General features: G+C 43.9%; 1 protein-coding gene and 1 pseudogene across 1 annotated transcript; both read right to left on the bottom strand.

The window, feature by feature from the left end:
* Positions 1-7,021: 7,021 nt before the first annotated feature.
* Positions 7,022-8,542, bottom strand: LOC148577885 (uncharacterized). The gene has a single exon (XM_088502920.1). It carries the CDS (start codon positions 8,540-8,542, stop codon positions 7,022-7,024), a length of 1,521 nt encoding a protein of 506 aa, XP_088359046.1.
* A 1,451-nt stretch (positions 8,543-9,993) lies between these two features.
* On the bottom strand, positions 9,994-11,707 carry LOC148577884 (uncharacterized; annotated as a pseudogene).
* Positions 11,708-13,401: the final 1,694 nt, after the last annotated feature.

Here is a 13,401-nt window from a genome sequence, read left to right as displayed (position 1 = left end):
GAGTTTACTGTGTATGTTCCTTTTTTTTTCTCAAATGATCATATGTTGATTCTGCGTTCTTTGAGTCTGCATTATTCTCTGAGCTGTGTCCGTAAAAAAGGTATCATTGATTAATTGAGAATTTCTGTTACCATTAGGTAGTAGGAGTTGGTTGACACAGTGAAGATTGTTAACCTCATTGAACATCTTATGTCTGTACATCACCTCCTTATTAGCGCCCTATAACTTTCCCAAAAATAGGCACCATATTCCCACCACCCACCTGTCACTTGACCCCTTCTAATATACTTGTCTAGCCCAATGAAGGGTTGTTATGAAGCTTCGCCATCATAAAATTGGAGAAAGAGAAGTATTTGCTCTTCATCACCTTGTATAGCAGTGAATTAGTTTTGGAGATTAGTCGCCAACCTTGTTTTTTTAGCATAGCCAAATTAAATGCTTTCAGGTCTTTAAAATCAAGTCCTCCCTAGTCTTTGTCTCTGCATAATGTGTCCCGTTTAATCTACTGCATCTTTCTTTCATTACCTTTTTGTCCTCATCAAAATAATATCATATTTTTCTTAATGCTTTCAATCAGTCTCTTTGAAAGTTTAAAGCAACTCAGTATATAAATTGGAACTGTTGTGCTAACTGTTTTAATAAGTACTTCTCGATCACTTGCTAAAAGTAAGGATCTTTTCCACAAGTTTAGCTTTTTGATAGTCTTGTCTTCGATATATCTGAATGTTTCTTGCTTTGATGCAGTGACAATTGCAGGAGATCCAAGTATTTATCCTGAGAACCAACGTGTGGAGCCTGGAACAGCTGGGCAAGTTTAACTCTGAGGTGTTGAGGAGTGTTCTGACGAAAGAAGACTGAAGATTTAGTCAGATTAACCACTTGACCACTTACTTGACTATATTCTTGTAGAATTTGAAGTAGGGTTTGGCATGTTTGTGTGTTTGCTTTGCTGAATAAGATAGAGTCATCTGTGAAGAATAAATGATTGATCATAGGGCATCTTCTATTTAATCATAAACCACTATACTGCTGCCTCTATTTTTCTCTGTGGAATAGATGGGATAATCCCTCTACGCAGGCAAGGAATTGATAGGAAAAAGGGGATCTCTTTGTCGGAGTCCCCTTGATGGTTTAAAAAAACCATATGAATGACCTTCCATGGCAATAGAATACGACACTGTAGTTACACACTCCTTCAAGCAATCTATTAATTTATCACAGAAACCCAATCTCTTCAAAATTTCCTACACAAAACTCCATTCTACCCCAACAGCATAGGCTTTACTCATGTCTAACTTGAGTGCAAAGTCATAGTCTTTATTTTTCTTATTTTTCAAGTAGTGCATAAACTCGTGAGTTATAAGGATACTATCAATAATTAGACGACCCTTAATAAAAGCATTTTAGTTCCCACTGATGATTTTGTCCATTACTCTTTGCATCCTGTTGACCAAAATTTTTGAGATGATTTTGTGAAAAATCGTGTTTAAACTGATTGGTCTAATTTGACTCATTGAATCTTCCCCTTGAATCTTAAGAATCAAACAAATCTGGGTATGATTTAGAAATCTTAGCATTTTTTTCTCTGAATAGAAACTCCTAACAGCCGCATTTACATCCTGCTTGATGATATCCCAATAGACCTGGAAGAACTTAGTTGTGAAACCATCATCCTTGAGAGTCGAGTATGGATTAATAGAAAACACAATAAGATTGAATAACTTAAGGATGAAAATGGACAACTTCACTTTAAAGTGGAGGGCATTAAAAAAGTGATTGTGGAGTTTTTTGAGACCTTATTTACTATATTCATATCTATTGATCCTACAGAGGCCTTGGAGGGTATGACACAAAGATAGACAATAGTGATAATAAGGTGTTAACAAAACCAATCTGTAATACAGAAATTAAAAGTGAATGGATATTTATAATGGGTGAAGTGGTGGACTCTTGAATTAAAAATGTTTGAATTTGGATCCCTTAAAGTGAAGAAGTTGGTAAAGTGGTAAAATAAGGAGTTACTTACCATTGATTTTATAATTTTTATGAAATGTGTATCCCACTATCTTAATTTAAGAGAGATTAACTCCCCATTTTACTACTTTACCAACTTTCTTACTTTAGAGAATTTTAATCCAAAATATTTTACATGATGAAATTATATTTCCAACAATGACACTACAGGAAAATAGAACATTTGTAACAAAAAAACTTGTAACAAATTTGAAATTATTATAAATTATAGTTTTTTTTGTAACAATAATTAGTCATTGTTAAAGAATAAAAATATTTTGTAACAAGAAAATTTGTTACAAAATATTTTAGTATTTTATAATAACATGATTTCTTTTGCTACAAATTGTATTGGCTTTCGTATCGAATTGTTGTTTTGTTGTAAAATATTATAATATTATGTAACAAAACTTACAAAAGATTATATTATTTTAAAAATTCAAAATATTTTTAAAAAATATCTATTTATTTTAAAAGCTCTAAATATTTTGTAACAAAAAATTAATTTATGATCAAATATAATATTTTTGTAATAAGTTATTTATTCATCACAAAAATTCAAAGATTTTTTGTAACTAATAATAAATTTTGTTTCAAGATGTTAAATGTAAAATCCAAATTTTTAAAAATTAAAATAATAAGTTACAAAATAAAATATTTTGATAGTATTACAGTTACGCCATATCAGTTATCCAATTCAAATTTAGGTTATTATTATACCATAATTTATTGCTTGTTTTATAGTGAAAAAAAATGAAAGAATAATTTTTTTTGCCAAATTTTATTTAACAAAATTAAACGAATCTACATTAATTGAATGAAGATTATTTAGCCATTAGTCTTTTATTATAAATAATAATACATTAAAAAAATTTTCATTATAAATAATAATACATCAAATTGAAATCTGTACTGGATGCCTCCGGTACGGGTTGAGAGATAGATCGGAAACTTACGGGTCGAGGTGGATGCCGGATTATTTGACTGGAACAATGGGGGGAGGTATCTGCAAAGACACTCTGACGCTCAAGTCAGAATGGATCTAAGAGGTATAAGGTATGAGGAATGAATGAATACCTGGAGGGACTTGGGTCCTCTATTTATAGGTGATGGTGGCTATCTTATCTTATCTTGTTTGGCTAAGATAAGGAAGACGTTCGAATTCAAAAGTCGGTTGGGAGTTCTAGAGGGCCGGTTTTGGGCCTTCTAGAAGAGTGAGGTGAGGCAGACCCGGGAAGCCGGGTTTGGGTTCGATCTCGAGTCCGGGATCTGTGGGCCGGATCCGTAACAGTTGCCCCGCAGTGGGAGAGCGAGTGAGGTCGGTGTGTCGCTGAGAGATGTGGTTTCGACCGTGAGCCAGGTCGGTTTGTTGCTGGAAGATGTAACTTCGACCGCGAGTTAGGTCGGTTTGATTCTCTTGGGGTGAGGTCGGCGTGTCGGCCCGATTTTTAAGGTCGTGGCGAAGTTTCGCCTGGCCGTTTTACGCGACTCTTCTGTATCCAATGTTCCTGTTGCGTTTTTCGAGGCGTACTTTATTGGTTTCCTTTTCCAAGGGGGTATTTAATGTGAGGGGACGTTTTTGGGTGTCTTTCCGGAATTGCCCCTGTGCGTCATTTTATCGCTCAGGGCTATTTGCGTCTTTCTGCTCACTTTTGAAACCGTTTTTGGCTTTCCACTTCACTTCCCTCGTTCATTTCATTTTCTTTTCGTTCTCTTTACAAAGAAAAATTTCTTCTTCTCTCTGTGGTGCTCTTTGGTGTTTCTTCGAGCTGCTGTTTTCTGCTTCTCAAGCTTTTTTCCAGGCTCTTTTTCTGCATTACCAGGTTGGCATGCTTCGCTCTTTCTTGTTTTTGTTTTGTGGTGTATCTGTTGTTCTGTATTTGCCATGCGTTATTCTACCATTTTTTCCTTTCATGCTGCATCCGTGTTTTTTGGGAGGTGGTTTTCGTGTTTGAAGGGGCTGAGCACCGCCGTGTTGATTCGATAGTGGGTAGTAGGTTTTTGTCTTCCATGCTTCTGCGTAGGGTTAGTAGGCTGATGGTGGTGCTCATCCCTATTTTAGGTATGCATCGGCGGAGGAGTGAGGGTGTGGGTACTCCGATAGCCCCTTCCAAGGGTGTCCCCACTCGCTACACTTGGGTGACTAGCGATGTGTGGGGCGTTCCGTTGCGGATGATGGAGGCCGATCTTCAGAGGCTCCGTGATCAGGGGGCGATTTGTGGTGGTGGCGACGCGGAGCGGCAGTACGAGCTTTTCCTCCTGGATGCCGATGAGCGTGTTTGCTATTTGAATCTCGACTCGCCCACTGTGCCAGACTGGATGTGGGTTTATGAGTCGATGTTCACTCGGCTCGGCATGCAATTTCCTTTTTCGCCGTTTGTTCAGGACTTGCTGAGTCGGTGTTCCATGGCGCCGTCTCAGCTCCATCCGAATAGCTAGGCCGCCATCCGGTCTTTTGAGCTGGTGTGTCAGTATCTCGATCTTCCGGCCTCCGTTTCTGTGTTTCTCTTTCTTTTCTTATGCACTCTTCCCACTAAGGAGGGGAAGCATAAGAAAGGGTATATGTCGTTCCGGGCTCAACCTCATCGCCGTATTTTCGGTTTGTTTGAGGATTCTTTTCATGGTTTCAAGAGGGAATATTTTAAAGTGCGCCCTGTCCAGGGGCATCATCCATTTTGGCTGACGCTAGAGGGCGAGCGTCGGTTTCTGACCTATTGGAATTTCGGTGCCGGGCCGTCGGTTTTGACTAAGGTTACTTATGATGGTTTGTCTCCTGAGGATAAGGACATTGCTAGTGTCTTGTGGCATTTGTTTGGCGAGCGCCCGTTAAATCCTCGAGACGTCATGGGGGATCCTGAGGCTTGTCGGACGTATATTGGTGTGTGGCTGTCTCTTTCTTGGTTTTCATGCTTGTTCTCCCAATTTTGTAACTTGATTTTTCTTTGGTTTCTTTCAGTTGAGATGGCTGGCGGTTTGACTTCTCTGGCACGGCTGAAGGCAGCGATGGGTCGGGTGGAGGGAACGTCGTCTCCTGCTACCCCTGTCTCTAATCCGCTGTGGATTCTCAGGCTGTTTCTCAGGAGGTGGTTTCGTCGGGGGTGAGGGCCGATGCTCGGGCTTCGCCTGGTCCCATGAACTCACCTGAAGTCGTCGTGGTCACGGCCGCCGAGGCTTCTCGGAAGAGAAATAGGCCTGAGGAACCTAGCAGCGAGACTTTTGAGGAGGAGGGTGCTGTGCCCAGTGTGATGGATCGACGTTTTGATGCTTCGGGGTTCATAGATCAACACTTGATGTCTGGCACAGAGCCGTTCTTTGATGATTGTGATGTTTCATTCCAGGCTAAGTCGGTGTATCGTGCCCTCCTCCGATCTGCTGTTGTTGTTCAGAAGGCCGAGCCCGTGATGGCTCAGGTCGGTTTGTTGGACAAGAAACTCCATCATTCGCAAGCTGAGGTGGCCAAGTTAAAAAAGCAGCTTGAGGCTGCCGAGGTTGTGAGGGAGAAGGCAGTAAAGTCTTCTGAGGAAGCTGGGGTGGAGATCCTCCGTCTTTCCGAGGTTGAGACTTTGCTTCTTTCCCAACTGGGCGCGGAGCGGTAACGGGCTTCCGACGCGGGTTCTCAAGCTACCGTGCTTCTTGGCGAGCTGGAAGTTTTGAAGGCCGAAGTTGCTGCCCTGAAAAAGGAGAAGACGGAGTTGTTGGCTGATGCTAAGGGTGCGATCGTTGCCACCGAGGAGACGATGAGGGCTCAGGCTTTGGTGTTGGCTCCAGGTGTGGACGTGTCTATGATGGGGGCTTTCAAGACCGTCCGTGATGGCCAAATTGTTGACCTTGAGTAGTTTTATATCTTGTAATTTTGAATTTGCTTTGAACTTAGTCTTTGTTTTGGATATTTGGTTGGTCGTGGGCCGTGTAACCGTGAATTCGTAGTTTTGGACTTCGTTTAATGGCTTTTGGGCCGTTCGGGCCTCTTTTTATATTCCGTTTTAAGCTGTTCTATTTTTTGTTTATTTGTTCCCTTTGTTTGGGATGAGCGAACCGTCTTGAGGTCGGTTTTTCGTGGATATCCGTATTTTGGGCATGGGGGGTGATCGGTTCCCCAGTCGTGGCCGTGTTTTTGTTCCGTATTTGGGACACTTAAAAAGGAAAAAGAAGATAAAAATAGCTTAATGGAATTTTATTGATGGTTGGGCCTCGTTAAAACCCTCCGTCTATGGCGGGAAAGAGTACCCGAGACTGACACTTAAGCGAAATTTTAAAATTGTAAAAGGGGAAGATAAGTAAAGAAAAGACATAAAATAAAAAAGGGGTGACCTAGGGAGGTCGGTCTAAGTATAGTATCGTCGTAAGTTGGTGGCGTTCCATGTCCTCGGGACTTCGTCGCTGTTAAGCCATTCGAGCTTGTATGCTCCCTTTCCGATTGCAGCCTTGATTCTGTATGGTCCTTCCCAGTTGGGGGTGACTTTCCTCTCTCCGGGGGTTGGGGGACCGATGTCATTTCATCATAGGACGAGGTCGTTAGTTGCGAATTCTCGTCGGATGACTTCGTTGTTGTATCTTAGGCTGATTCTCTATTTTAGGGCCAGCTTTCTGAGATAGGCTATGCTTCTTACTTCGTCAGTGAGGTCTCGTTCTGCTTCTTCGTCGTTACCCCTGATCGTTCTTCGTGGGCTGGGGTCTCCTATTTCCACTGGGATAACAGCCTCCGTGCCGTATGTTAATCGGAAGGGGGTTTCCCCGGTGGCAGTCTGGGGGGTCGTTCGGTACGACCATAAGACCGATCCGAGTTCGTCTGCCCATAGTCCTTTGGCTTTGTTGAGCCGTTTTTTGAGTCCTTTGATGATTATTTTGTTTGCAGATTCCACCTGTCCATTTGTTTGGGGTGTTCTACCGAGCTAAAACGGTGGGATATGCGTAGTCCTTTTAGGAATTCTCTGAAGTTTTTGTCAGCGAATTGGGTTCCGTTGTCCGAGATGACGATCTCAGGGATCCCGAATCGGGTGATGATTTGTCACCAGAGGAATTTTCGACATTGGGTTGCCGTGATAGAGGCCAGGGGCTCGGCCTCGATCCATTTAGTGTAGTAGTCTATGGCGACGATGAGGTATCGGAGTTGGCCGGGTGCCGTGGGAAAAGGTCTGACAAGGTCGATCCCCCAGGTACCGAATGGCCGCTCTGCCAATATGATGCTGAGCTGGTGTGGGGCGGCTTGGTGGATATTGGCGTGCCTTTGGCATTTGTCGCAATTCTTTACTAGCTGCACGGAGTCCCGGATGACCGTGGGCCAGAAGTAGCCGGCCCGGATGACTTTTTGGGCAAGGGTTTTACCTCCGACATGGTGGCCGCAACAACCTTCATGGATTTCGCGGAGTATGTACTCTGTGTCCCCGGGTTCGACGCATTTGAGCAGGGGTTGCGAGAATCTGCGTTTGTATAGTTGTCCTTCGACAACTGTGTAGTTGGCGGCTTCCCTTTTTGTCCGTTTTTCCTCTTTGGGGTCTTCAGGCAATGTTCCTTTGAGGAGATATTGTAGGATGGGGTAGGTCCATGATCCTCGGTGGGAGAGTGTCAGATAGGCGTTAGCCGTCGTGGATATGGACGGTGATTTGACGACTTCCTGTATTAGCGATTTGTTGCCGTGTCCTGGTTTAGTGCTGGCTAGTTTAGAGAGAAGGTCAGCCCTGGCATTACATTCCCTGGGGACGTGCCGTATGGTTACGTGATTGAATTCTTCCTTTAGTTTGTTAACCTCGGCAAGGTATTGTTGTAGCCGAGGATCTCGTGTTTGGTAGTCTCCGTTAATTTGGGAACTGACTACTTGCGAATCCGTATTTATTTCCAGGACCTTTGCTCCGACTTCCTTGGCTAGGGCTAAGCCTGCCAGGAGGGCCTCATATTCTGCTTGGTTATTTGAGATTGGGAATTCGTATCGTACTGACTGTTCGATCACGACTCCGTTTTGACTTTCGAGAATGACTCCGGCACCTCCGGAAGTGACGTTCGATGAGCCGTCAACGTGTAGTTTCCATGGTTCGGGGGTGGAGTTTCCCAGCGTCATCTCGACGATGAAGTCGGCCATGGCCTGTGCTTTGATTGTGTATCGGGGTTCGAACTTGATATCGAACTGGGACAGTTCGATGGACCAGGCTAGCATTCTGCCCGCTAGATCAGGTTTTTGTAGTACCTGTTTAACTGCTTGGTCGGTTCGAACTGTCACGGGGTGGGCCTGAAAATATTGCCGCAGACGTCGGGAGGCCGTGAGGAGGGCGAAGGCTAGCTTTTCCAGGCGCGAGTAGCGAGTTTCCGTGTCTTGTAGGACTTTGCTTATGAAGTATATGGGTTTTTGTTCTTTCTTCTCGTTTTCGTGGATGAGTGCCGCCGCGAGTGCTTCTTCCGTTATGGAGAGGTATAAGTAGAGAGTCTCCCCTGTTTGGGGTTTGGCGAGGTCTGGTGGTTCCGCTAGGGCTTTCTTGAAATGTTGGAATGCTTCTTCGCATTCTGCTTCCCATTTGAAGGGGGCTCCTTTTTTCATCAGTCTGAAGAAGGGGATTGCCTTTTGAGCCGATGCTCCGAGAAAGCGGAATACCACTGTTAGTCGGCCGGTGAGCTTTTGGATGTCGTTTATGTTTTTGGGCTTGTCATCTCAAGGACGGTGTGACATTTCTCTTGGTTGGCTTCAACTCCGCGGTGTGTGATCATAAAGCCGAGGAACTTCCCTGCCTCCATTCCGAAGGCGCATTTTCGTCGGGTTGAGTCGCTGATGAGTTGTTCGCCGCAGTCGGTCTTGGCGAGCATGTCGTCTATGTAGACTTCTAGTTTGGTTCCGGATAGGTTCTGGAATATTTTGTTAACGAGCCGTTGGTAGGTGGCTCCGGCGTTCTATTTTGTTAACGAGCCGTTGGTAGGTGGCTCCGGCGTTCTTCAAGCCGAAGGGCATGACTGTGTAGCAGTACGTTCCATCGGGGGTGATGAATGCTATTTTTTCCTCGTCAGGTCGATGCATGGGTATTTGATTATAGCCGGAGTATGCGTCAATGAAGCTGAGGTACCGATGTCCGGATGCAGCGTCTACCAGTCCGTCGATGTTTGGCAGGGGAAAGGCGTCTTTTGGACAGGATTTGTTGAGGTCCGTGTAGTTGATGCACATTCGCCACTTCCCGTTGGACTTTTTTACCAGTACGATGTTTGCTAACCACGTCGTGTAGGGCAGTTCTCGGATGAAGTTTGCCTCGAGTAGGGCTTGTACTTGTCATTTGACCTCGGCCGCTTGGTCTGACGACATTTTTCGTCTCCTTTGTGCCACGGGTTTGGCTTTGGGGTCTACGGCTAGCCGGTGGGACATGAGGTCGAGGTCTATCCCAGGCATGTCGGCTGGCGTGAAAGCGAATAAGTCTTTGTTTTGTTTCAAAAATTGGGAAAGGTCTTCTTTGAGGTTGTATGGGAGGTTCCTGTTGATGAAGGTGTATTCGTCTTTGGTTTGCCCTACTTGTAGTTTTTCCATGTCGCCTTCCGGTTCTGGCCTAGGTTGGCCATCTTGTCGGGCATCCAGGTCGGCTAGGAATATGCCAGCTGCGTCACGAGACTTTTTCTGTAAAGCCAGGCTGGTGTTGTCGCATTCTGCTGCGACTTCCCGGTCTCCGTGGATAGTCCCGATGGAGCCGTCTTCCGTTATGAATTTCATAAGGAGGTATTTGGTAAAGATGATGGCCGAGAGGTCATTGATTGTTTTTCTCCCGAGGATGATGTTGTAAGTGGTGGAGTCTTTTAGGACCACGAATTCAGATAGAATTTTCATTCTTTGGTTACCTGTTCCTATGGTGAGGGGGAGGGTGATGGAACCTTCTGGTTTGAGAAAGTTGTCCCCGAGTCCCGTGACGCTATTGCGGTGCGTTTGGAGATTTTCGTTGCGGAGCCCGAGCTTGTCGAAGGCTCCTCGGAAGAGGATGTTGGAGTCTGCGCCGGTGTCCACCAGTATTCTCCGGACTAGTCCCGTTCCGATTCTTGCCGAGATGACGAAAGGTGCATCTTCAGCCGAGGTACCGTGTTGGCAGTCCTCGGTAGGAAAGTTATCGTTTTGCCGGTGGTGGTGGTTGGAGCTTGGTCTCTGACGACCAGGACTTTGAGGTCCTTTTTCAGTGTTGTTTTCGATTTTCTTGACACGTCCTTGCCTGTGATAACGTTTACTATTATGGTTAGGTCGTGTTCTGGACTTTCTCTGGGGGGTTGTTTTTGCGTTCTTGGGTTGCGCCCTTCTCTTTCTGGCGACCTGTCTTTTTCCGCACGCTTTGGTTCTCAAATGATTTTGGTGAATTCTGGGAGTTTGCCGTCCCTTATGGCTTGTTCGAGGGTGTCCTTGAGGTCAAAGCAGTCTTGTGTCCTGTGCCTGTAACCTCGGTGGTAGTCGCAATAAAAGGTTTTGCTGCCGCCCGTTCTTTCTTTGAGTTGCTGGGCCTTTGGGATGATACCTCGGTCCGCTATTTGGTGGTATATCTCGGTGATTGGAGCTGTTAGGGGTGTGTAATTAAAGAACTTGCCGATTCTGGGTGGTCGGTTTGCATTTGTCGGCTTTGGGTGGTCCCTCTGATTTTCTCTGGGTGGTGGGTTATGCCGGGAGGCCGAGTTGCCATGTTGGGCGTTGCCGTGTTGCCGTTTATTGGCGGCGACGACCTGGCTGACTTCCTCGTTATTGATGTAATCTCTGGCGACGTTCTGGATCTCGTGCATGGTCCATACTGGTTTGGTGGTAAGGTGTTTGCGAAAATCTTCGTTCATGAGCCCGTTGGTTAGACAGAGGCTTGGGACGGAATCCATGAGTCCGTCGACCGTTAGGCATTCATCATTGAAGCGGTCGAGGTATTTCCTTGTGGATTCGTCTTGTTTCTGTGTGACCCCTAGTAGACTGATGGGGTGTTTGGCTTTAGTGATTCGAGTTGTGAATTGGGCCATGAACTTTCGCGAGATGTCGTGGAAGCTAGCTATAGATCCGTTTGGGAGGGCGTTGAACCATTTGATTGCTGGCCCCGCTAGGGTTACCGGGAAAGCTCTGCATCGGACTGCGTCGGCTGCTCCTTCTAGGTTCATTCTGGCCTCGAAGGCCGTTAGATGTTCCTGGGGATCCTTGGTTCCGTCATACTTCATATCCGTGGGTTTATCGAAACCTTTGGGGAGTTTTGCTTTTAAGATCCTTTCTGTGAAGGGGGTAGCTCCCATTATCATGTGGTCGTTCCACGTGCGCTTGGTTTCTCGGTGTCGTCGGTCATCTTCCGCGTGAGCGGGGTCGCGGGAGATACTACGGTCGTATCTTTTGTTGTGTCGCCATTCTGGTTATCTGTCGCGTCTTTGACCGCATGAGGTGCTTCTATCATGCCTCTTGGCGTGTCGCCGTTCTGGCGATCTGCCATGGCGGGATCTGGATCTAGAAGTCGCGTGACTTTCGTTTGGTGATATGCTTTTCTTTCGTGGCAATCCGGCCTTCGAGTTCTTGTACTCAGAGGCAGAGCTCCTGGATTATTTGGGCTGACTTTTCTTCCAGGTTCTCGGGATGCCGGGTTTTTGTGATGATAGTAGCGTCTTCTTTGTTATGGATGGCGCTTGCAATCCTTCTGTGGAGTATGACTTCTTGGTGTTCAGGGGTAGGGTTCTGCGTTCTGGAGTCGTCTTGATGGCTGATGGAATGTTCCTCAAATTCGTTCGCCATTCCGACTCAACCGGCATAGTTTTTCCCACAGACGGCGCCAATGTACTGGATGCCTCCGGTACGGGTTGAGAGATGGATCGGGAACTTACGGGTCGAGGCGGATGCATGATTATTTGACTAGAACAATGGGGGGAGGTACCTGCAAAGACACTCCGACGCTCAAGTCAGAATGGATCTAAGAGGTATAAGGTGTGAGGAATGAATGAATACTTGGAGAGACTTGGGTCCTCTATTTATAGGTGATGGTGGCTATCTTATCTTATCTTGTTTGGCTAAGATAAGGAAGACGTTCGAATTCGAAAGTCAGTTGGGTGTTCTAGAGGGCCGGTTTTGGGCCTTCTAGAAGAGTGAGGTGGGGCGGACCCGAGTTCGATCTCGGGTCCGGGATCCGTGGGCCGGATCCGTAACAAAATCAAAATATCAATTGAACGTAAATCAATAATAATTAAATTAAAAATTAAATAACAATACTTAGCAGTTTAAAAATGTCTTACAAAACAAAAATAAAATACATAAAATTATAAAACACTTGCTAAAGTATATTAGTCAGCAAAATTCTTTGATTACTTAAAAATCAATCTTTGTAATTTATATAATGTTTGAATTTTTAAATTTGAAACTCCTTTAAGTAACATATAACTTGGATTACACCGATAAAACTCTACTCACAATATTATATTAAAGATAAAGTATTATTTTAGTTTTTAATTATTCTCTATATACAAGTAATTTTTTTATACAAATTCTTACAAGTCTTTTAAACTTAATTCACCTCACGAGCCAACTAATTTAACCAATTTTTCAATCAACACGCGAATATATAACTGCCTTTTTCGAATGAATTTCCTTTCCTTTTTCGAATTTTTTCACCGTTTTCGATCTTCTATCTCTGCGTTTTTCTTTATTGGTTCTCTGCATTCTCCTTCTTCCTTTTTCACGATTCTATTTTCAGCATTTTCGATCTTCCATCTCTGCATTTTTCTTCCTTCGTTCTCTGCGTTCTCTTTCTTCTTTTTTCATGTTTTTGTTCACTCTCTATGTTTTTAAAATCAAGCTCTGAAATTAATTTTTGAAATCGTAATTTCTCGTTGTCGGAGATAATGAATGCTTTAATTTCAGATTGTCTATTCAACCAGATCAAAGTGGGTTATTGTTAATGAAACGGCTGAGGTGTGGATTGATTCTAGTTAATATTTCCGTTAGTAATTTATGATTCTGTAGGTGAATAATGTTGTTTTTGTTTGTGAAAATTATTGTTCATCATTGATGGGTTGAGTTGAATGTAATGTAGGAGTTATGATAAATCTGTTGTATTTCTAGTTTCGGTGTATATCAATACAATTTTGGTGTATATCAGAACTATTTACAACTTTATACTTTTCAATTGAACGAGGGTTATTGCATTATTGTTTTGAATCGAATCAAGTAGTGAGGTGTGGTTTGAATCTAGATAATGTAGTTTGTGGGTAGTTTATGATTCTATAGTTGAATCATTTAGGTTTTGTTTGAGGAGGACTTCTGAATCTGACTTTTATTATATTTTATGATAAGCTTCTGTGTATGCTAACTTTTAATATGGTGTATTGTGGACTATTTTTTGGTATTTTTTGTAGTCTGTGCGATGTTGATGAGTAGTTTATTCCAAAGGTTGGAATGACTTTTAACGTGCTTGAAGATGCTGTAAAATTCTACAA

Source organism: Arachis ipaensis, chromosome B1 (assembly GCF_059453495.1).
Source record: "Arachis ipaensis isolate K30076 ecotype BB chromosome B1, ASM5945349v1, whole genome shotgun sequence".
Taxonomy (NCBI): Eukaryota; Viridiplantae; Streptophyta; class Magnoliopsida; order Fabales; family Fabaceae; genus Arachis; species Arachis ipaensis.
The sequence above is the reverse complement of the archived record's forward strand: the minus strand, read 5'-3'. Positions and strand labels throughout refer to the sequence as shown.